Source organism: Aristolochia californica, unplaced genomic scaffold (genome assembly GCF_029961685.1).
Source record: "Aristolochia californica isolate CCGP_79_NKW_82.1479 unplaced genomic scaffold, dmAriCali1.0.hap1 SCAF_14, whole genome shotgun sequence".
In the NCBI taxonomy this organism is placed as follows: Eukaryota; Viridiplantae; Streptophyta; class Magnoliopsida; order Piperales; family Aristolochiaceae; genus Aristolochia; species Aristolochia californica.
This window is the reverse complement of record NW_027181815.1, coordinates 25043936-25068796: the sequence shown is the minus strand read 5'-3', so window position 1 is coordinate 25068796 and position 24861 is coordinate 25043936. Positions and strand designations below refer to the sequence as shown.

Sequence of the window (24861 nt, the reverse complement as noted above, 5' to 3'; positions counted from 1 at the left end):
TGCTACATCTGGGGGCATCTTGGACAACTCAATTGAGGCAGAGGATAGAAAACATGGTGATTTCTTGTGGCTGGTAATGCTCTTTTGTTTATTTCTTTCGAAGAGAGGTTCTTTTTCTTTGTTGTCATTCAACTTGTCTTTCTTTTTACTTTTTTTTTTTAAAAAGTGGCTGTTTGATTCTTATTAGATATCAGTGTACTAAATATTTAGTGATGGAGAGGCGCAAGTAGACCCAATCATATTTTACTCGAGGAGCTTTCATCTTCTGAATACACTCATGTCTTCAAAATCTCTGGTTGGATTGTATTGATTAATTCATGGCCAAAAATTTTTTGGTATAAAAGATAGAAGTAGCCTGGAAATTCAAAATTGAATGTCCTTTTTTCTAAAAGCACATATGTGAGAATTTTTGCTCCCATGATCAGTCTATCACAGCTATTGAAGGTGGTTTGTTGTTAATATCTTGATAAATCTTTGACTGTATGCAATGTGATGCTTCTGAGGTTGGGATAGAATGGCAAGTTTTTGAAGCCAAGAGGATTTTTTACTGGATAGAGGAGAAGGATGATAGATGAGCGAGAAGCCTTAGATACATTCCGTTGTATGCAGAGAGTTGGATTAAAGGTAAATTATTCAGCTCTTATTAGTATACTTAGTGTTTCCCCCACCCTGGCTTGTCTTGATCATGGGAAGGAAATTCACGTTGAGGTGGTGAAACTAGGATTTAATACTGATCTGTTTGTTGCTTCGGCTCTGATTACTATGCATATTAAGTGTGACAATCTTATTAGAGCAGAGACAATATTTCAAATTTTTGCTTCAAAGGATGTTGTGATGTGGAACTCAATGGTCATTGGGTATGCCCAGCATGGCCTGGGAGAGGATGCATTACGAGTTTTAAGTGAAATGTGTGCATTAGGTTTACTTTCTGATGATATCACATTTGTGGGTGTCCTTTCAGCTTGTAGCTATATTGGCAAGGTTAAAGAGGGTAGAGAGTTCTTCAATTTGATGGTTTCCAATTACAAGCTGGAACCAAAAGCTCGACATTATGCTTGCATGGTTGATCTTCTTGGCCGAGCAGGACATATCAGTGTGGCAATGAATTTAATCAACAATATGGCAATCGAGGCTGATGCTGTTGTGTGGGGGTCCTTCTTGGGGGCATGTAGAACCCATATGAACATGGAGTTTGAAGAGATTGCAGCTAAGAAACTCATGGGGCTGGAGCCTAAAAATTCTGGACCTTATGTCCTACTCTCACAAATTTATGCATCAAAGGAGAGGTGGAAAGATGTTGAGGAGCTCAGGCATGTAATGAAATTGAGGAAAGTGAGGAAGTTTCTTGGTTGTAACTGGATTGATGTGGAGAAGAAGGTTCATAAGTTTAAGAGGAGGTGATGCTGTGGCACCTAGGAGGGTCATACAATGTAAATTTTAGGGGTGACATTGAGCCAAACCGACTGGCAAGCAACTCAAGCTCGGCTAAAAAAATAACCAATTCAGTTTTTACCTTATCTCAGATTTGTAATAAGGCTCTAATGCATAACAAACTGAGCTCGAGATTTTCCTAGCTCGGCTTGTCGCCTCGTGAACCAATTTGTTACCATATATTTTCTTATGAAAATACCCTTTGCCCAAATTGCTCATCTGTTCCTTCATTAGAGTATTGACGATTACTCTTATTTCTCTCAATCCTCAGAACAATCAGACTTAATCTATTTCGGGTCCCTCAACATTCGATGTTGTTACTTGTCAATGGAATATACACTATTGATGGAGAAGTTGTCTATTTTATTTTTGTAGTTTTAAAGGTATGTTGAGCTTGAACTCATTTAAAATTTTTGAGCTCAAGCTCAAGTTTAATTTAAGGCTCGATGCTGAGCTCAAGCTCGAGCTTGGCTTGAAGTCTTCGAGTTCAAGCCAAGCTCAAACTTATAGAGGTTTGAGCTTGTCTTGACTCGATGCCACCCCTAGTCACCTCCCAATATGCTTATGCTTGTGGCTCTGACCTAAAGTAAAAGCTTCCAGTGGCCATTGCTTGGAGTATATGCGCCCTACCTAAGGTCACCTACTTCTTTTGGTGTGCAGCAAAAGAATGGATCCATTCAATGGACCAGCTCCACAGGAGAGGGTAGCTTATATTGAAGACCAAAACTGCAAGCTTTGTGGTGGGCATTCCGAAATGGTTGATCAACTTTTCTTCCATTGCCCTATCTCGAAACTTTGGGATGTCTTCCTTCTTAAGTTTAATCTTCATTACTGCTCTCCCTTCTTTCTTTCCTCACTTTTAGCACAAACAAATCCTATCCTAGGCAGAAAAACCGGTAGGAATTTTTGGATATTATATTTTGTTGCAACCTTTAGGAATACTTGGAAAGAAGGAAATCATAGGACTATTGAAGGTAAGCAAAATTCTATTAGGGGAATCATTAAAGCCACAAAAGCATTATTTTTGTTTTTTCGTGTGCTAGCAACTTTGAAGAGACTTCACATCGTTCTACCTTGATCATAAGGTGGAATGGGAGAGCCATCATAAACTCCTCTAATTACACCGTCCCCAATCTCACCTCTTGGACCACTCCTCTTGATGGGTGGTGAAGACTAAATTTTGAAGGAAGCTCATGGTGGAACCCAAATTTGGCTGGTGGGAGAGGCATGGTCAGAATCTTAGGTAATATCCTTCTTGTTTATTCTACCCATTCAGGCCATGTTGAAGCTATTGTGGTGGAGTTGAGAGACCTTCTCTAGGGCTTGCAACTTGATATGAGGTGGTTCTCTGTTCCCTTGGTCACGGAAGGAGAATTGACAGTTGTCATTGCTTGGGCTGGTAGAAGCAAGGAACCTCTTGGCTGCTTTCTGATGTATCTTGATGAGATTGCGGACCTATATAAAACTTTTAATGTATTTGCTAGGAATGCGTATATCATGACTGACACTTGGCTAGGAGTGCAATAGAACTCATTTTTTAGAAATGGTATATAGTTTCTTGTTTTTATTTTATTGCATGCAGGTAGACTAAAAAAACCAAGAATATTATTGGGGCTGAAGATTAGGTCATGTTTGTCTATTTCTGTGTATGTAGGCTGCTTCTAGACAGTTTTTGAGAGTCATTTGTTATTGCAAGTCCATATAGAATTTATGTGACCTATGTCATTCATCCAAAAATAGATATGCATGCCTGTCTAAAGGACTGTGATGCCAAGTTGGTGTAATGTGAGTTGTTAACTGATGGTTGCGCCTAGGGGTGGCATCGAGCCGAGCCGAGCCCGAACCTACCTATGTTGGAGCCGAGCTTGATTTAAATATTTCGAACTCGAGCTTGAGCCGAGCCTAGCCTCGAGCCTAAACATGTAATCAAGCTCGAGCCCAATAATTTTAACCGAGTTCGAGCTCCAACCTACATTTAAAGTTTTTCATAAAATACAAATAAAATAAATTATATATAAAATTATGCATACATTTTACATAAAATTGAGCATAACCGCTTCTTAAAATTGGACATAACCTCTATATATTAACCCTGCATAAAATTATATATACACTATGCATAAAATTATTTATAAAAGTTACATAATTATGCATAAACTTTATTCAATAGTCAAACACAAAAACATTCCTTTGAAAAGCAACTCTAATTTTGTCCATTTGTACTCGATTAGATTGTTCTGATTCAAGGACTAGAAAACCAGATCATGGAGATAGAGAAAATATTTAAGAAAAAGTTTTGGATGACTTAATCGTATGCCCATTTCTGTTTTTTCTTTGGAGCATGGATTCATATAGCAACAGTTTTGAAATGCTACTGCCTGATACGACCCTTAATGTTCGAATCGTGTCAACTTGTCCGATTCGACCCTTAATGTCCGAATCGTGTCAACCTGTCCGACTCGTCTCAACTAGCTCGATCCTTCGTAACCGGTCTAAGTCGACTCATTATTTAAATGAAACCGAACTTAAGTTTCAATTTTTTTTTCTTTCCTATGCGCGCTAGAGGCAGTACGGGGGCTAGGCTTCCACTGTCGGCCCTTTGCCGGACGTCGGCCTCCTGTCCGACTACGACGCCGACCGGCGCACAGCGCTGAGGCGAGTTCCGTGGAGAGAGACGACAATTGGCTACACAACGCCGACATTCTATGCATCGCTCTCCACGGAATTACTCCATATCAGAGAAATCCCCAAAAGGTGGAAAATTCATTTTCCGTTCCAAACTTGATGCATTCATGCATGGGAGTTGCAATATGTTAGCTTACCATATTTTGCAGAATTGACAATGAGGTCATACTTGATAGAATATATATCTACGTAAACGATTGGAGCATTTATATACTAGGATCTCAGTTCTTTTCAAAGAGCATGAAGGCCAGCATTGAAAGCTTGTGCAACATCATTATAGGACTTTATGCAGCCATACTGATCTTTGAATTCTTTATTATTCAAGGCAAGCTTTTGGGGCAGATAGCCCAAGGGACCTGTGTTGTGTATCCATAAATTTTTGCCACCTTCATCATATATCATCTGCATTTGCATACATGGAAGTTGAGTTTACTCCCAAATTATTCACAAGTCTTGTGTCAAAGGACTGCTATTTTTATCCTTCAATGAGAAACCAATGTTGAAATTTTTGGCTAAGAAGATGGCTGTGAGATTTCCTGAAGTACGTCTCAGCACGAGACGAAATCAGGTTTGTCTATTCATTCAGAACCCAGATGAATGGACAACTCTGATTCATTCTATGGGAGGTAAGTTTAACAAAAGCAGCTCAGTTTGCCCCGCTACCAATTTCACTCCTTTAGTCTCACAGGAGATAAAGAGATTGATCTTTGAGCAACTGGGCAAATATTTAAGTAGCATGAATGAGCTGTTAGACGGTTCAGTTTCTCTAACCGTAAGTGACCCGTCGTCGTCGGTTGTTGTTTTCCATTAAAGGTGGTCGCCAGTTACAACCTTACAGTTTTCCGTCGGTTTGGTGGTCTCCTTTGATGGTGATGAGGCTATAAGAGGGGTCTGGACTAGTAGAGGCATGCCTAGACGTTGCCATCGACGAGCCTATGCGATAGACGAGACAACTTTGTTCGCCGGAGACGAAGACGAGACGCACCGATCATCGAAAAAGGAAGCCATGTCATAAAGGAAAGAGCAACTCATGCTATTAAGGAGATCTATTTTCATGCTTGGCCCATTTGGGATCAATAGGTATAGTTCCTGTTAGAAAATATGTTCAGGGGTATTTTGATCATTTCACTACTTTGATGGACTTATTTCTATATGTAATATTGTTCTATGTATTGAATTATGTCTATGGTTTAATTTTTATGTATATAGGATACATATATCGGGAGATATACGGAGAAGAAACATTCATGTGTATGTAAGGGTATTTTTGTAATTTCTTCAAACCCTTCGAGCTCTCTTTGAAGCTTCTCTCAAATATCTCCTCTTTTCTTCCATCCCCGTAAACCCTAGTTTTTACATGGTATCAGAATAATAGACCACATATTGGAACATCTTTTGTATAGTTTTCCATCAGTTTCGAAGAGGACGATCTCCTAGTAGAAGGATTCATCAAGCTTTTCGATAATTGGTTGGTAAAAATTCAAGTGTTTTCTCTTTTTCCATGTCATAACCCTAGGGTTATTGGTTTTTGTTGATCATTGAGTGATCTTCTATGATTTAATTACCCTAAGTGGGTTTCTCTTGAAGATTTTTGGGATGTGTGTCACCCATCCCTGGTATTGTGCTGACATAATCCAATACTAGGTTGATGTCAACCTAAGTGAGGGGGTAATTTATATTATTCTCTTGGAATTTGGAGTTTTTTTTTAGTAATTTGAAGTATTGAAGTGTGCACAACCTAGCTTTTGCCCTAACCATAATTCAGCGAGGTGGGGCCCACACTAGTGAGACATTTGAAATTTTTTTGAAAGTGTTATATGGTTAGTTTGTGATTCTTTGTATACAATATTGCTAATTTAGGATGAGTAGGATATAATAGAGAAAATACATGATATAATAGAAATGACACAATTGTAATTATATATGAGAAACTGACAGGGTTTAATCATCTTAATTGGGCTAAATTTGTCATACTGTATCTACTAGAAAGAAGACCAAATTTATTAGAGATGATCTTCTGGTCCCTACATATGATGATTGGGAAGTAGAGGATAACCAAGTTATAACCTGGATTGTCAATAACATTGATTCCACATCAAGGAATCAATTGATGAATTGTGAGACAACAAAGGCCATGTGGCTGTCCTTTGAGTCTTTGTATGCTCAGGAGAATAATCTTTCTCAAGTTTATGAGCTATACACTGATTTATTTGGGCTGAAAAGAGGAAATAAAACAATCACAAAATATTACAGTGTTTTATGGGTATATATGATAGGAGATCAATGTGTATGATCCATTTACTGGATGAAATAAAATTGAAAAAACAACAAATCAGCTGTTGGTGGCAAAATTTCTTGATAGATTAGGTGTTGAATTTGATGGGATAAAAACCCAAGTATTAGCCTCTTACGTGAGTACTATTCTTTTTAATACTTTCAATCAAATTATGAGGGTTGAGAAGATCGTTGTACACAAAGCGGGTAAAGATGGCAAAATAATGGAAGCTATGGCTCTTAAATACTTCAGACACTATATCAGCCTCCACATATTTACCTAGAGGTCATAGAGGTATTGGTAGAAGTAGAGGTATAGAGGGATCTGGTCAAGGTAGGGGCTATGGTGATGGCAAGTCAGAAAGAAAATGTGTTCATTGTGGACAGAGTAATTATTACTTTGACAAATGTTGGATTAAGTTTGGGAAATCAACATGGGCTAACTTCATTATCCATGATAGTGAAAGTGGTACTTCAGACACTATTGCCTCTATTACATCTAGAGCTCCTGATGAGATGCAATAGTTAATACATCAACAACAACAAATTGCACACCATATGGCTCATATCTCTATTGCCTCATATTCTGCATTTGTAGCTCATGCTTCCATTCCTATTTCTACTCCTACGAGTGCCAACTCAGGTATGTCGGTTTTTTGTGTATGTTCGTTACCTTTTTGGGTTCTTGATTTAGGTGCCACAAGACATATGTCAGGTATGTCATAATTTTTTTATGATTTGAAGGAGTCCTTGTATATAAAGCATGTCAATCTAGTCAATGGGTCTACTTCTTCTATTCAAGGAGTAGGTACTATCACTTTAGCATCCTTCTTGTCCCATCAATCAACACTACTTGTCCCTATGTTTCCTCTTAATTTGTTATCTGCAAGTCAACTAGCAAACTATGAATTGTTCTCTCACGTTTTTTCCTAATTATTGTATCTTTTAGGATCTCGTAATGAGGAAAATGATTTGTTCCTCTTGTGAGAGAGATGGACTATATTATTTAGAGAGCCACCTACTAGATAATATCTAGGTATTATACTCAACAACTTTTCCTCTAAAGTGGCACTTGCGATCATGTCACATAGAATTTCCTTCTAGTCTTTCTTTTCAATGCGAGTCATGTCAACTAGGCAAACATCATAGAAGTTCTTTTCTAGTCTCACCTCACAGGTCTAGTCACCTTTTTGAGATTGTATACTCCAATAGCTGTGGTCCTTGTCATGTGGTTAGTCAATTTGGTCATAGGTACTTTATTTCATTTATTGACTATTTTAGTAGGTGCACCTGGATTTACCTCTTTAAAGAAAAATTTGTGGCATTTGATGTATTCAATTTTTTTTTTATAATGAAACAAAGAATTAGTTTGCTGCATCACTCCATGTTTTGCATACCTAATAGTGGCCTTGAGTACATGAATCACAAATTTCATTTTTTTGGTCAAAGCCAAGGGATAATTAATCAAACATCTTGTGTCTTTATTTGGAAAAATGGAGTAGTTGAGCGTAAGAATCATCATTTGCTTGAAGTTGCTAAGATGATGATGATCCATATGAATGTGCCTAAATCCTATTGGAGTGATGCTATACTTACTACCTATTTTTATTAATATAGGATGTCTTCATTTGTTATTGAAGGTAAAATTCTTTTTCAAGTTCTTTTACTATCAATCCCTCTATTTCTTATTTCTCCTCATGTGTATGGTTGTGTTTGATTTGCACATGTATTGGGACATTCCTTAGATAAATTGTCCCCTCGAGTTGTTAAGGGCCTGTTAGTGCGCTCAGTAAATGAAGTGTATTTCACTTACGTTGGGGAAAGTGGGCCAAAACCCGTTCGGCGCTCAGTAAGTGACGGGGGAAAGTGAAATACAATTGTATTTCACTCTCCCCTATTTCAGGCTTAAAACGATGGTAAGTGAAATCCAAGGGTTTGAGCTCGGATTTCACTTACCATCGCTCAAATACATCTCGCTGTCGGGGAGGTGCATCTGTAGATCGATGGTTTAGGAGAAAAAAAAATTTCTCCCTCGCTCGCTCCTCTTCGGGGATTTCAATTGCCCTGCGACCTTATCTCTGGCACTCCTCTTGCCGTCCCTAGCTCCGACGACTTTCGGCGAGAGCTCTCCCCTCTCTCTGCACCTCTCCGAGTCCTTCCTCGTTCGTGACCGTCAGCGATTTCAATCGCCCCCTCTACGACTTCTCCTCGGCGCTTGATTCTCTTCCTCTCGCCGTCCCCAGCACTGACGACCGTCGTCAAACCAGTCTCCCCTCTCTGCAACATCTCCGGCTCGATTCGAGGTATTTATGAAGTTATTTGCATCAGTTTTTTTTCTGTTTTTTTTTAATTTTTTATCTTGAAGTATTGGAGTTTTCTCTCAGACATCTCGCATCAGAAATATTTCGTGTTGGTTAACAATGTCATGCTTTGCATTCAGAAAAATTTCGTGTTTGAGCGTTAGAGGAAGATCATATAATTAATAATATGATTCCCCACAGGAGTTGAGAGGCAAGAAAAAAACATGGGGCTAGAAGAGAGGCACTTTGCTCCTTTTTCTCATTGTTCAAGTGCAAACATTGTTTTTTGTTCCTATTTTGGATAGAAAAGGAGAGGGAGTAGATGTTGATGTAAAGCCTCGTGATAATAAACGAAGTTATCAACTGGATTTTTGGATTTTTTCATAAATTAGGTCCCCATTAGAATAAATTCAATCCTCGGGCCATAGATGTGTATCTTCCTAGGGTCCCCATAGGACAAGACTTTTTTTTTAAACACATATTGCCTGCTGACTCCTGTTAAAATTGATTCAGAAAAAATAAATTGATAAGTGCTCTAGTCAATTAGTTCCACTAGGAAAGTAGAATTTTGTTGACCTTGGCAATTAGTGTGAGTTCATATCACCAATTATATTAAAAAGAAAAAAATGGCTTATTAAGGACATATGGCTCCAACAACTATGTTGTGTGAATCAGTGATGCTCTTCTGGTAAGTTTCTTATCCTTTTATGTATGAAGGTTTTAACTTTGTATATGAACTATTTGCTTGTGACTTCATTCCCACACGGACTTTGTTTGTCCTTGGAGAGTTAGGACATTGGGAAATAAAAATAACCATGTAATGGAAATTGTTACTGATGTGTGAAGTTTCTGACTCTTTCGTAAGCTCTATGTTTCATTGTCTACTTGTTATGAGTTTTAGATGGCTGGAAGGAGGAAAGGTAAAGACATTATGGATAGCACTACAAAGAGGTCATACGACACATGGATGTCTGACGAAGACTGTAAATTGCTTGATTTGCTCATTGAGCAAGTCAATTTGGGTAACAAATTACCCAATGGAGTTTGGAAATACAGTTTTCAACTATTGTGTCAGTATGTTCAATATGGACGCAGCGAACCAAAAAATAGTAGAAGAAGAACCGCGTGAGGACTAGATAAAGAATGTATATGGTTGTGAGTACATTCCTAAACACTAGCGGTTTTGGGTGGGATCCAACAACCCAGAAAGTCACTGCTAGTAAGATAGTGTGGCAAGACTACATAAAGGTTTGTAAATGTAACATAGAATGTTATGTTTCTTGCTTTATTAATCATGTTTTTTAGTATTTTAAACGATAGTTTTTCATGTAGACGCATAGAGAAGCCGACAAGTATAGGCGGGAAGGTTGTCCGCCCTATGAAAAATTGGCTATTGTCATTGGAAACACTATGACCGCGGGGAAAGCGAGTCACACAAGCGTGGAGTCAGATGATAAACTTTTGACTTTTGTAGAAGGGATAATGATTGATGACATTGATGAAGATGATGCAGTCAGGGAGATCCCAACAACTCAACATTATAGAGTCTCCAAGTGATGCTCCTCCGAAAAGCAAAGCACCAAGCAATGATGGGGATAGAACTTCTTCTACTCGGCGTAGGAAGAGATCCGAACCATTAGTTGAAAATGCTAACAGGATCGTTGAGGCTATTAACAATATGTCATTAACCCTTAGAGACATCTTTACTCCCCCCTAGAACCTCCATGGTTTGAAGCACTCGAGGCATTACCTAACTTGCACATAGAAGACAAATATTATGCCATGGAGTTGCTTGACACCAAAGCTAAGAAGGATATGTTTATGAAGATGAAACCAGAAGATTAGTATAAATGGTTGATAGCTAAATTTAATGCAATGTAATAGACTTATAGAAATGTTGACAGTTTTAACCTATATTTACAAGACACATTTGGTTTTGTATGAATGACGTTGATTATTGAGTATTTCTGGTCAATTATGAATGTGTATTATTGAATGTGTTTGAATCATGTTTTCATTATTCAATGTCTAGTATTGCAGGTACCCATGGATAATCTACCAGATAGGGAGAAAATATGTATTTGTATTGCAGCTTATACAGTTATATTTGTATTGCAGCTTATACAGTTAAATTTTGAAAAGTGTATAGGATGAATCAAACTATTTTTCTCAAGTTGGCTGGAATTTTGAAAAGTAGAGGACTTTTATCTGATTCAAGGACGATATCTGTGGAAGAACAACTTGCATATTTTTGTATCATTGTTGGTCAACAACAATCTTACAGTGTCACCTCAGAGATGTTTGAAAGATCAAATTGGACAATTAGTAAGTATTTTAACAAGGTGTTAAAAGCTATTATCATACTACAATCTGATTACATCAAGCGACCTTCAAGACATACTCATTCAAAGATCGTGAACAATAATATCTATTATCCATATTTTAAGGTAAATATAAAGTCGTTTAATGAATAAATTTTAGTTACTATAAAAATATATATTTGTATTAATGATTTTTTATTAGGATTGTATTGGTGTCATCGATGGTACTCATAGTAAATCACATATCCCATTTGATCAACAAGAAATATTCTAGAACATGAAGGGTTTTCTCTCACAAAACGTAATGGCAACATGTACATTTGACATGCAATTCACATATATACTCGCTAGATGGGAGGGATCAGCAGCTGATTCACGTGTATTGAAGTCAACATTAACCAGACGAGATAAACTTTATGTTCCTAAAGGTAAATATTGCTTCTCTCTATAGTCTATTTAAATTTATATATTTTTTATATTATAATAGATATATATATTTTATTGTAGGCAAATATTATTTGGTAGATGCTGGATATGCAAATCTTCCTGGGTTCTTGGCTCCCTATCGAGGTATTCGTTATCACTTGCAAGAGTTTGGGAATAATACTCCTACTGATGAAAGAGAATTATTTAACTGAAGACACTCATCTTTACAGAACACTATCGAGCGTACATTTGGGGCTTTAAAAGCTCGTTTCAAGATATTAAAAGAAGCTCCTCCTTTTGATTTTGATGTCCAGGTTAACATTGTGATTGCCTGTTGTGTATTGCATAATTATATACGCATGGAAGATTACATGGATTTATTTGAAGATGAAGAAGATGATTCAAGTGATGATTCTGGTGGAGAACATTGTGAAGATAACAATGAAAGTGATAGTAGTAATGATGTTGGGGATGATGTGGATACTCAAAGAAGTACTCAGAAGGAGTCTGTAGTACAATTTGTAAGAGCATCATATTATCGAGATGTTTTAGCAATTCAGATGTGGCAAAATTATTGACTTTTATGTTGTACTTTTGTATGAACATATATATTTCTTTGTGTTGTACTTTTGTATAAACAAATATATTTCTTTTATATTAAAAAGGTGTTTGAGTTATATTTGTATTATTGTTATTTTATTATTACGATCTTTGTGTAGTACGCTATGTAGTACAATATTTGTATAATTATTTCATATTTAGATATTACAAAATTAAAATTTGATCACAATTTTAATAATATAAAAGTAAGCATTTGTTTAATTATTATATTTAATATATTATAGTTAGATATAATATTAATATTAATTTACTAATATTAATTTAATTTTCTGATAGTCGGATATATCAAAATATTTTATTTAATAAATAATCTATATTCACTTTACACCACACTTTCCATTGTGCACACTAACACAAACAAGTACTTTACACTGCACTTTCCATTGTGCACACTAACACAAACAAGTACTTTACACTGCACTTTCCATTGCACACACTAACACAAACAAATACTTTACACTGCACTTTTCAATGCGCACACTAACACAAACAAATACTTTACATTCCATCTCACTTTTCCCAGGGAAAGTACTTTTCATTGTATTTCATTTCCCTCTGAACTTACATTGTGCACTAACCCCCCCCCGTAAGTGTATATTTTTAGGGTATTCTCGAACACATAAAGGGTATAAATGTTTTTCCATCTACCTGGAAAATATTTGTATCTGCAGATGTTATATTTTTTGAGAATGTTCCCTTTTTTAAGTCTACTTCTTCATCCTTGGTTCCTACTATACCTTTAGACCCTGGATCAGTTATTCCTATACTAGTTGATGAATACATTGGACCGTCATAAGGTGTCACTATTGAGAAACCCTTGCAGGTGTATCGATGCAGGAAAGAAGCTTCGTCATAGGTTTCAGATTCCTCTCTCACACCAGACCAAGACTCTAAATGGTCTAAGGATCTTGAAATTAGTGATTTACACTTTCCTATTGCACTTAGGAAGGGCATAAAAAAAGTAACACGATATCCCTTGTCTCATTTTGTTTCTTTCGATTCCTTATCTGATAACTATAAAAAGTTTGCTCTGTCTATCTCTACTTGCACTATTCCTTCTAGTTGAAAGTCATAGACAAGCTTAGGTGGCATTATTGTAAATATTTTATTTTTTTTGTCTTTTCTTCACTCTCTTTAGGGTGAAGGGTATATTTATAATTTATGTACTCTCGACCACTATAAATAAAGGAGGGGGGATGGTTTGGATATCTTCCACAACCCTAATTCTCCAGCCTCTTTCTCTTTCTCCAAGTTTGTCACTCTTCTTATTCTCCTCCTAAACCTTCTCTCCACAACTGTCCTTCTTTTTATCACCCTTTAATCCTTTTCTACTTTGCTTATACATCATGAAATCCTAAGTTTTAACTTGGTAGAGCAGATAGCTTAGGATTCTAGTGTTTTTTTTTTTTTTTATTTCTGCTTGGTTGGTTACGAAAGAGATTAATCTACATGCTTTGATCAAGACTTACACAAGATGTGTTTTTTATTGAAACTATCATAGTTCATATTATGTTAGAAAAGTATCATGTTGTATATTGATTCTGCTTGCTTCCAGCACATGTATATGTATGAATTACTCTGCTCTCCTCTCTCATAAGATTCAAGTTTTAAGTTCTGGAATCTATCATTCCTACAACCCAGAACATCTCATAGCTAAGATCTTGATTTGAGTTGAAGGATCTGTCCAAGAGGAACTGGTGATTAGAGGAAAAGATAATATGTTTATAGATATCGAAGATTGCTGAAAGATAATCTATTCATAGAAATTGATGATAGCAGAAACAATAGACACAACGTTGATGTTTTATGCCTTTAATCAATCTCTCCAATGCCTTGATCCATATGGTCTCTAATATCACCTACTTTACTATTGCCATCGGATTCAGAATCGAATCAGATTTAAGAACATCCCATTGATTAACATCCCATTGATTGCTTGAAGCTGCAATTCCTTTGCCTTCCAGTCACCTATCTGAGCATCAGTTGCCTTCTTACCCATGAAAAATCTTCATTCCAACTTAGTTCTTTCACAAAACCTCCTTCCAAAGATTGGTAATTTATGTTACATCTGTTGCTACCTCTGAACTGTGTCCCGAGCTACAGTTAGTTGATGAAGCTGCAGACAGAATGTCAGTAGCACTATGATAGACTGACCCATGATCCAATCGTCTTAGAGCTGTAGCTGCTCTGGTAGGATCAGAGAATACAAACATTGCATTCCTATCATTCAACCAATAATCGGTTGATTGGTTGATTGATTACGGCAGAATACAGCAAGTTGCTCTCTGGACATTGTCGATTGATAATCGGCTGGTTGCTGGCATTCTGCTGTCATATTGTGATTCTTGGAAAGTTGCCTCTTGCAACTTATACCAGTTGGCATAGTATCTGGTTGGCTCATCTTGATATCTTGGCCCGTAACTTGCTCTGTTTAGTGGACTTGTTCTGCTTGATCCAACTAGGTAGATTGGTATATGTTTGGTAGATTATTTTTTATTTCCCTCAATCAAGGATCACTGTTGCTTCTCTTTTGGTAAGATTGCCTCCTGATAATTGGCAAGTTGAGATTATCTTGGAAGGTTGTGTTAGACTTGATGTCTAATAATAATATAAACATCATAGAAAATAGATATTAGATCCTCCATAATTCCATTATCATGAAAACCATACATAGATTATAGAATTGAAATAAGAAGAATAAAGAGAGCGTACCTTTCATCTTGAAGAATATAAATAGAACTTGAAGTGCACAAGATAATCTTTTATACTTCGTTTACAAGTGATAAGCTTGCTCCCGTTCAGCCAGACTGGGTGTGCAAATAGCCTTAGCCTCACTTGTAAGACCATGGAGGTTTATATAGATTTTCAAAGGGTGCACTAATGAATTTTCATAAGGACACATCCTCTTAGAAGAGATACATCCTCTCAGGAGGGATACATCCCCTCAAGAGAGACATATCTCCTTAGTCCCAAGGGATGTGTCCACTAAGTCAATGTACCCATTTAATCTACCTCTACAGGGGGATGTGCTGGCCATTATTCCCTGTACTGAACATCCAATGACAACATCTAGAAGTGGGCTCCACGCCTCTAATATCATGGTAATTTTATTTTATAAATTATCTATTTGAAACCATAATTCTAACAAACTCCCACTTGGTTTCAAATCCATTTCAAATTCCGATTTTCGAAAAAAACATGAAAAATCAATTTTGACACATAAAACCATACCATGACCATAGGCATTACCTTAAACACTTTAATATACATGTGTAGTTAACCCGGGCCTACACAATATATATCTTAGATATCCAAGGCTGGGGAATAAACCAAATCCATACTTGTCAAATTTGCCAATTCAGCGGTCTCCATTCATAGCATACTCGGACCTGAACTCAGGGTAAAGCTCTGTACCAGTTCGAGTATTAGCCACTAAGGTAACTATGCCTAATCAGTACCATAGGCCTGAATAATTTAGACATCCAACCCAACCTTCCTATTGAGACCCTTCCGTATATACATAAAAGTATATACCTAATAAAAAAGCTGGACATCAAGGCATCTCACCGTCCATAGCATACTCAGTACCTGAGGAGCTCAGTGTAAAGTTCTATACTAGCATGAGTATTAGCCGTAAAGGAAACTGTGCCTATGCAGTCCCATTGGCCTGGACAATTTAGAGACTCAACCGTCATTCCCTATTGAGACCCTTATATATACACGTACAAGTGCATACCTAATAGGGAAGCTGAATCTCATGGCATACACTGAGTACTCATATTATCACACAAAAGCATATGCATTTTGTCAAAATCATTCCATGGAATATAAATTACAATGTCATGACATACATAATATTACAAACCATTGAGACCAAAATGCATACAAAACAATGTTCTCCCACTTGGTCTCATCAATTATAAACAAATCAAACCCATGTTCCCCACATGGAAAGTGAAACTGGTCACGGGAAGACACTTGGTTAGTGGATCAGCTAAGTTATCCGGAGAAGATATCTTATAAAGAACAACTTCCTCCTTCCTCAGCATGTCTCGTATATAGTGGTATTTGCCTTCGATATGTTTAGCCTTGGAGTGACACTTCGGATCTTTCGTGATAGCAATAGCAGATTCATTATCACAAAAGAGAGGAATAGGTCGCTCCACACAGTCTACCACTAGAAGACTTCGCAAGAATTTGCGAAGATAGACAACTTCCCTTGTAGCTAAGTTCATAGCCACATATTTTGCCTCCATGGTTGATTGCGCGACACAATCTTGCTTCTTGCTTTTCCAAGAAATGGCACCTCCTCCAAACATAAAGATAAAACCAGAAGTAGATTTTCGGGTATCAACACATCCTTAATAATCTGAGTCGGAATAACCAACCAATTCCAACTTGTCCGCTTGATAAGTCAAAGCATATGACTTTGTTCTTTTTAGATAGCGCATTACCCATTTTACCCCTTCCCAGTGAGTAAAACTTGGATTAGCCTGAAACCGGCTAAGAATCCCAACAGCATAAGCAAGATCAAGTCTTGTACATATAAGAGCATACATAAAACTCCCCACAGCAGAAGCGTATGGATACTTAGATTCGTCCAACTTATCTTTGAGGTGAGAAGGACAATCCACATGGCTCATCTTTTTAGTGCTATCATAAGGTACTTTACCTTGTATACAGTTATACACGTGAAACCGATCCAGAAGAGTGTCGATATACTTCTCTTGAGACAAACTCAATTTTCGCAAAGATCTATCCCGTAGAATTTTAATGCCAAGAATATAAGAAGCTTCCCCAAGGTCTTTCATATCAAATGTCTGAAACAACCATGTCTTTATACCTTGGAGTAACTGAATATCATTCCCGGCTAATAAAATATCATCTACGTATAAAGTAAGAAAAGCAATGCGATCTCCCGCTGTTTTTATATAAACACAGTGATCTTCTAGATTCTGAGTAAAACCATACGCTGTAATTGCTTTATTGAACTTGATATTCCATAATCTTGAGGCTTGTTTCAAACCGTAAATAGACTTGTCCAACTTACACACTTTTGCTTCAGTTCCAGATCTAACAAATCCACGTGGTTGTTCCATATAAATCTTCTCATCCAAATTTCCATTTAGAAAAGCGGTTTTAACATCCATTTGGAACAACTCATAGTCATAATATGCTACCAATGCCAGGAGAGCTCGAATAGACTGTATTCTTGCAACAGGAGAGAATGTTTCATCATAATCAATCCCGTATTGTTGAGTAAAACCCTTGGCAACAAGACGAGCTTTGAATCTTTCAACTTTCCCTTCAACATTTCTCTTCCTTGTAAAAATCCACTTGCACTTAATGGGCTTAACCGATGTAGGAGGATCAACAAGTTTCCAAACTTCATTTTTATACATAGAGTCCATCTCTTCTTCCATTGCCGACTTCCACTTGTCGGAATCCACATCAAGGAGTGCTTCCTCGTAAGTGTCAGGATCAGTAACATCTTCAGTCAACTTTGTTCTTTCATAAGTTTCTCCAGCATAGGTATAAAAATCTGAAGATGATAAGAGTTGACTAGGTTTTCTTTCTCTAGTCCCTCTTCGAATATCCATTTGGGTAGAATTTTCTATATTAGAAGGAGATTCAGAAGAAGACATTTCAACACATTCTTCCAAGTGAGACTTCATACCTAAATCTTCATCACAATCAAATCTATCCTCAATGAATTTTACATGTCTACTTTCAATAATCACCTTCTCCTTGGGATCATATAACCTATATCCTTTCGAATGTTCAGAGTACCCAATGAATAAACATCTTCGAGTCTTAGCCTTCAATTTGTCCTTAGGATCAAGTTTTAAAGCATGAGCAACACATCCCCATACTTTAAAATGGTTAAGACTAGGAGTTTTGCCTGACCATACCTCATAAGGTAATTTCTCAACCGACTTTGAAGGCACTCTATTTGAGATATAGGTAGCTGTCAATAATGCTTCACCCCAAAAGGATATTGGCAAATTTGCAAGTGCCATCATAGATCTTACCATCTCTAGTAAGGTTCTATTTCTCCTTTCAGCAATACCATTCTGTTCAGGTGTATAAGGCATGCTAAACATATGGATAATCCCGTTTGACTTGCAAAATTCAGAGGATAATTCCGAACAATACTCTCCACCTCTGTCGGTGTGCAATGTTTTGATCTTGTTTCCTGTGGCATTTTCTACCTCCAATTTGAAGGTTTTGAAATAATCTAAGGCCTCATTTTTTCTATGCAGTAAATATACTCTTCCATATCTTGAGAAATCATCTATAAATGTGATAAAATACGAATGACCATTACGAGTATTCACATTCATAGGTCCACATATATCAGAATGAATAATATCCAAAACATGAGAACTTCTTGAGCCTTTGGATGGAAAGGGTATCTTTGTCATTTTCCCATATATACAACACTCACAAATAGGAAAATCATTATGTGAAAGATTTTTCAATAATCCTTGTGTCACAAGTCTTGTAATTCTATCTTTGTTTATATGCCCTAGTCGTAAATGCCACAAATACAATTCATTTTCTTTAATATCCAAAGAAGTAGAAACATTGAACACCATATTTCCACTAAGTTGCAATTGATATAGACCAGAATTTCGAAAACCTCTCAAAATAACTTTATCATCTTGTAACATAAGAAACTTTCCATTGCCAAAGTAAAATGTAAATCCAAGTTTCTCAAGACAAGATACAAATAATAGACTTCTTCTCATAGAAGGAGCATAAAGACAATCTTCTAAATCAAAAAACTTATTATCAACAAGCTTTAGCCGGTAAGTGCCTACGCCTTCCACAATGGCCTTTTCATCATTTCCCATGTAAATAAAGCTTGTTTTGTCCTCAATCTTTCTTAGCTCCTTGAAACCCTGCAACTCATTCGATACATGAACAGTTGTACCAGAATCAGCCCACCAACTAAAAGGCTTGATATAAATAGTACAAGTTTCAAGAGATAAGGACTCACTGGTGTTCTCCTGTTGCCCTTCTTGCATGGTTTTCAAAGCCCTACAATACTTCTTTATATGTCCTGGCTTATTACAGAAGAAGCAAACACATTGATTTGCATGTACTTCAACCCTTTGTTGATTGACCTTTTTGTCCTTGAAGTTTTGAAATCGAAAGTTCTTTCCCTTCTTCTTAAAATTCTTTTTCTTCGGCTTCAAAACTACGTTAGCACTAGGTGAAGGTTTATTTAACTCAATACTTGGATTGAGTCTTTCGGACTGGTGGTCGATCATATTAACCAAATCAAATATAGTCCACTTTGTCTTGGACAAAGAATAAAAGTCTTGAATAGAGAGATTTGGGTAAAGAGTTGATAATGGTGACCACTTTAGTTTCTTCATCCATTGGTCTACCATGATATTGTAACTCATCTGCCATAGCAACCATGTCATTTACATGTTTTCTCACATCAGCAGTTTCTTCCCATTTGGCACGAGTGAACTTTTGCCATAAGTTATTGATGTGAGTAGACGACTTTTTACCATATTTAGCCTCAATCTGGTCGAGAATCTCTTTTGTAGTGGGGACATGAAAATAAGTCATCAAGAGAGTCTCACTTAGAGCCCCAAGAATATGTGACCTAGAAATTTCATTAGCATTATCCCATTCCTTGAATTTTCTAAGGTCCTTCCTATACTGTTTCAGATTATCAGGGTAGTTTATTCGGGAAGGTCTTTGAGGAGGAGTATCCACTTTGATAATCTTATCAAACCTATAGACTCGTAGCATTAAGTCAACCCGTTGTGACCAGTTCACATAATTAGTCCCATCAAGTACATTTTTCTTTAGGGACTCAGCAAAATTATGTCCACTACTGGATATTCTTATCATCCAGAAAATATTTCAATATTTGGGAGAACATACATAATTATAGAATCATTTCAACCATCTAGTACTCCCATTTACCCTTTGGGGATTCATGAGAGTTACTAGGCAAATCATTCCACACATGATAAACAACCAACAATCACTAACCAACAAACAAACAAATAAATTAATTCATACTTACCCTTTGGGGATTCATATGAATTAATTTACAACATACAAATCTAATTATACAATTCGCATTACCCTTTGGGGATTTTGCTAATCATATAATAAAATTAGTATAACTCATAAAACAAATTATACTCAAAATAAACACACATAAAATTAATTTAATTTATACAAAATGCATTACCCTTTGGGGATTTTGCAAATTATATAATTAAGTTAATTTTCACATACAAATACATAAATATATAACAAGACATGCAATAACACTAATTATAAATACTTCAAATAGCCAAATAACATGGAAATCCTATTCAAAATACAATTCTGGGTAATAATAAACCCTTAAAACACATTCTGGTTCATTATATTAGTAAAAACCCAGTTTGGTTCATGGTTCTGGGTCATCACCGACCCGGACCGCACAAGCCTGCACCAGCAGGCCCATGGCCAACAGCCCGCGCACAGTAGCCCGCACATAGCAGGCCCGCGCACAGTAGCCCGTGCAGCAGGCCCGCGCACAGTAGCCCGCACACAGTAACCCGCACACAGCATGCCCGCCTGCGGCACCAGAACCTAATAAGCCTAAATTAGGCTTATTTTCATTCACTAATAAATAGCCAAAAATTCCAAAAAATTATGGAAAAATATAGAAACCTATAATCTATCTCTATGATACTAGCAGAGGCATTATTCACTTGTATTTGTTAGACTTGATGTCTAATAATAATATAAACATCATAGAAAATAGCTATTAAATCCTCCATAATTCCATTATCATGAAAACCATACATAGATTATAGAATTGAAATAAGAAGAATAAAGAGAGCGTACCTTTCATCTTGAAGAATATAAACAGAACTTGAAGTGCACAAGATAATCTTTTATACTTCGTTTACAAGTGATAAGTTTGCTCCCGTTCAGCCAGACTGGGTGTGCAAATAGCCTTAGCCTCACTTGTAAGACCATGGAGGTTTATATAGATTTTCAAAGGGTGCACTAATGAATTTTCATAAGGACACATCCTCTTAGAAGAGATACATCCTCTCAGGAGGGATACATCCCCTCAAGAGAGACATATCTCCTTAGTCCCAAGGGATGTGTCCACTAAGTCAATGTACCCATTTAATCTACCTCTACAGGGGGATGTGCTGGACATTATTCCCTGTACTGAACATCCAATGACAACATCTAGAAGTGGGCCCCACGCCTCTAATATCATGGTAATTTTATTTTATAAATTATCTATTTGAAACCATAATTCTAACAAGTTGCTCTCTGGTATCTATCTAGAAGTCGTATATGCTGGAGGGTTGCTCTCTAGAAGTCGTATGGCTCTCTTGTCTAGCCTGGCCATCAGATTCATTCCTAGTTGATCTCATGAGTTATCTGGCTGTACTGATCGGCTTGAATCAAGGATCCAACAAGTACTATTGGCCTGGGTGTACTGCTATTTATCTATTGTATCTCACGAAAGTCATATCTGCTCTCCCAATTCCATACAACAAGTTAGACAACTGATGACGGAATCGTTTTTTTTCCGTCGTCACCATCGCTTCCGTCGTCGGAAGGGAACGGGCCGACGGAAGAAGTATGGGCGAACGGCAGTGCCGAAAACAGAAAGTCCGGCGCTGCAGCGCCCATCAGCAAGAATGGGCGACAGCAGGTCCCGTCGGGAGCGCTGTTGTGCCGTCGGCGCTCTGCCGTGCCATTGGGCACTAGCAGTGCCCGTCGGGAGCACTGTCGTGGCCCTTAGGCGGCAGCAGCGCCAGTCGGGAGGGCTGCTGTTGGGCAACTGCAGTGACGATTCACTGCAGCGTCCGTTGGGCAACCGCCATGCCCGGTCACTGTAACGGGCGCGATGCTTTGTCCTTTGGATAACCGCAGCAACCGTTGTGTGCGCTGCCATGCCCGTTGGGCAATTGCATGGGCGTGCGTCCGTTGGGCAACCGCCATGCCCGTCACTGTAGCGGGCGCGCTGCTATGTCCGTTGGATAAATTGTAGCATCGAAAAAAAAAAATTAGCAACTCGGGGTTGGTAAGACTTACCTATTGAGATTGACTCGGGTGAGTCAATTTGAACCGGTTGTTGTAGATTGGGTCGACTCGGGTTAAGCTGGCTCGACCGAGCTGAAGTTTTGCTTTTGGCGTATATGTCCAATAAGGTTGCTCATATTTGTTTGTTACATTTGACTAAATGTTTTGTTTATATATATTACATTACAAAACATTTATTGCAGCTCCAAGGAAATAAAGGCCAACGTCGTGACACCAATGGGGCGGTGCCATAGTGTTGGGCAACTGAATATAAAATATATATATATATATATATATTTCAGTTGGTCTAGTATTTTCAATCAAATTGTTTGAAGCTACATGTTGCCAAAGTAACCTCTGTAGTGTAGAATAATTTGACTAGAAATACATAGATGTTTGTACGGAGTTATTTATGCAAATTATGCTCGGCCCAAAGGAAGACACAATTTGGCCAAATAAACAACGTACCTGTGATGATAAATGCGTGACAATTATAAAGGCTTTTCATGTGAGGCGGTGCCACAGTGTTGGGCAACTGAATAAAAAAAATATATATTTTGTTCAGTTGGTCTAGTATTTTCAATCATATTGTTTGAAGCTACATGTTGCCAAAGTAACCTCTGTAGTGTAAAATAATTTGACTAGAAATACATAGATGTTTGTACGGAGTTATTTATGCAAATTGTGTTTGGCCCAAAGGAAGACACAATTTGGCCAAATAAACAACGTACCAGTGATGATAAATGCGTGACAATTATAAAGACTTTTCATGTGAATAATAGTCGGTCCAAAGAAAGGCTATTGTTTGACAGAACTGATTGTCAGTATTTGATCATTGCACTGAGAGTACCACTTACAATTAATTTCTCTGTCCAAAGACTAGGAATTAATGTTGTACTAGGTATCTTGAGATGGGTCCCCAATTTGGATTTTATTTTGTACTTGTCTATTTTTCTTTATATGACATGCTAGTTAATGTGAGTATGCTTGTTTATTTTGTTCTTTATACAGTTTCTGTTGCTACTGCTTCAAATGTTATTGCTCAAATAAGCAGCATTCCAATGTTAAGCGGGACGGATTTTAAGGCTTGGAAAGGTACCGTGGAAATTGTCCTCGGTTGTATGGATTTCGATCTTACACTTCGGGCAGAGCCACCCATTTCTACTCATGATAACCTCAATGAGGTTAAAATTGAGAAGTAGGAGCGCTCTAACCGAATGTGTTTGATGATCATGAAACGTTCCATTCCGGAGGCGTTTCGGGGCTCTATGACAGAGAGCGAGAGCGCCAAGAAGTTCCTAGAAGAAATTGAACAATATTTTGCCAAGAATGAAAAATCAGAGGCGAGTAGCCTTTTGGCTAAACTCGCTTCGATGAAGTATAAAGGCAAAGGGAATATAAGAGAGTACATCATGGAAATGTCTCATCTCGCATCAAAACTCAAGTCACTTAAGTTAGAGCTGTCTGAGGACTTGCTAGTGCACTTGGTTCTGATTTCTCTTCCTGCACACTTGGCCAATTCAAAGTGAGTTATAACACTCAGAAGGACAAATGGTCCCTAAATGAGCTTATATCTCACTGTGTGCAAGAGGAAGAGAGGCAACAACTGGATAAGACTGAAAGTGCTCACTTGGCCTCCACCTCTCAGTACAAGAAGAAGAAGAGAGGTAAGGATATTGCGGTAGGTTCTTCTCAGACTAAGAAACCGAAGAAGCAGGCTGAGGAGTTTACCTGCTTCTTCTGCAAGAAGTCGGCACATATGAAGAAGGATTGTCCCAAGTACGCCGCCTGGCATGTAAAGAAGGGTATGCCTCTAACTTTAGTTTGTTCTAAAGTTAATTTAGCTTCTGTACCTAAAGACACTTGGTGGGTAGATTCTGGTGCTACCACTCACATTAGTATGTCTTTGCAGGGTTGCATGTGGAGCCGATCGCCAAGTGATGCTGAAAAATTCATCTTTGTGGGCGACGACAATAAAGTTGTAGTAGAAGCTATAGGAACTTTCCGATGACAATTAAACACTGGATTTTATTTAAATTTATTTGAGACATTTGTTGCATCGTCTTTTAGGCGGAATTTAATTTCTATTTCCATTTTGGACAAATCAGGTTTTTCTTGTTCTTTTGGAAATAATAAAGTTAGTCTCTACCAAAATTCAAATTTTGTTGGTTCCGGTCCCTTAATTGATAATCTATATATGCTTGATGTTGTTAGTTCCTATAGAGAAATATTGCAAATTAGTTCACGTGGTACGAAGCGAAAATTAAGTGAGAATTCCGCCACATTATGGCACAAACGTTTAGGACATATCTTTAAACAGAGAATTCAAAGGCTTGTGTCGGATGGAATTCTTGAACCCCTAGATACTACAAACTTCCAAGTTTGTGTTGAGTGCATCAAGGGGAAACAAACAAATGTTAGAAAATTAGGTGCCGAAAGAGCTAAAATATGTCTTAGAACTTATACATATAGATATCTGTGGTCCATTCCCTATAGCTTCATGGAATGGCCAACAGTACTTCATTACGTTCATAGATGATTACTCTAGATTCGGTTACCTATATTTAATACATGAGAAGTCACAATCCCTGGACGTCTTTAAGTCTTTCAAAGCTGAAGTTGAACTTCAACTTGGAAAGAAAATCAAGGCTGTCAAATCCGACCGTGGTGGTGAATACTACGGACGATATGATGGATCAGGAGAACAACGTCCAGGACCCTTCGTGATT

General features: G+C 37.5%; 1 protein-coding gene and 1 pseudogene across 1 annotated transcript; one reads left to right on the top strand and one right to left on the bottom strand.

Moving 5' to 3' along the window:
- Positions 1-564: 564 nt before the first annotated feature.
- On the top strand, positions 565-1401 carry LOC137949445 (pentatricopeptide repeat-containing protein At1g09410, mitochondrial-like). Its single transcript, XM_068795498.1, has one exon. It carries the CDS (start codon positions 565-567, stop codon positions 1399-1401), a length of 837 nt encoding a protein of 278 aa, XP_068651599.1.
- Positions 1402-4221: 2820 nt separating this feature from the next.
- The window catches only part of LOC137949444 (GDSL esterase/lipase At1g09390-like), an 84466-nt pseudogene continuing 63826 nt past the window's right edge, over positions 4222-24861 (bottom strand).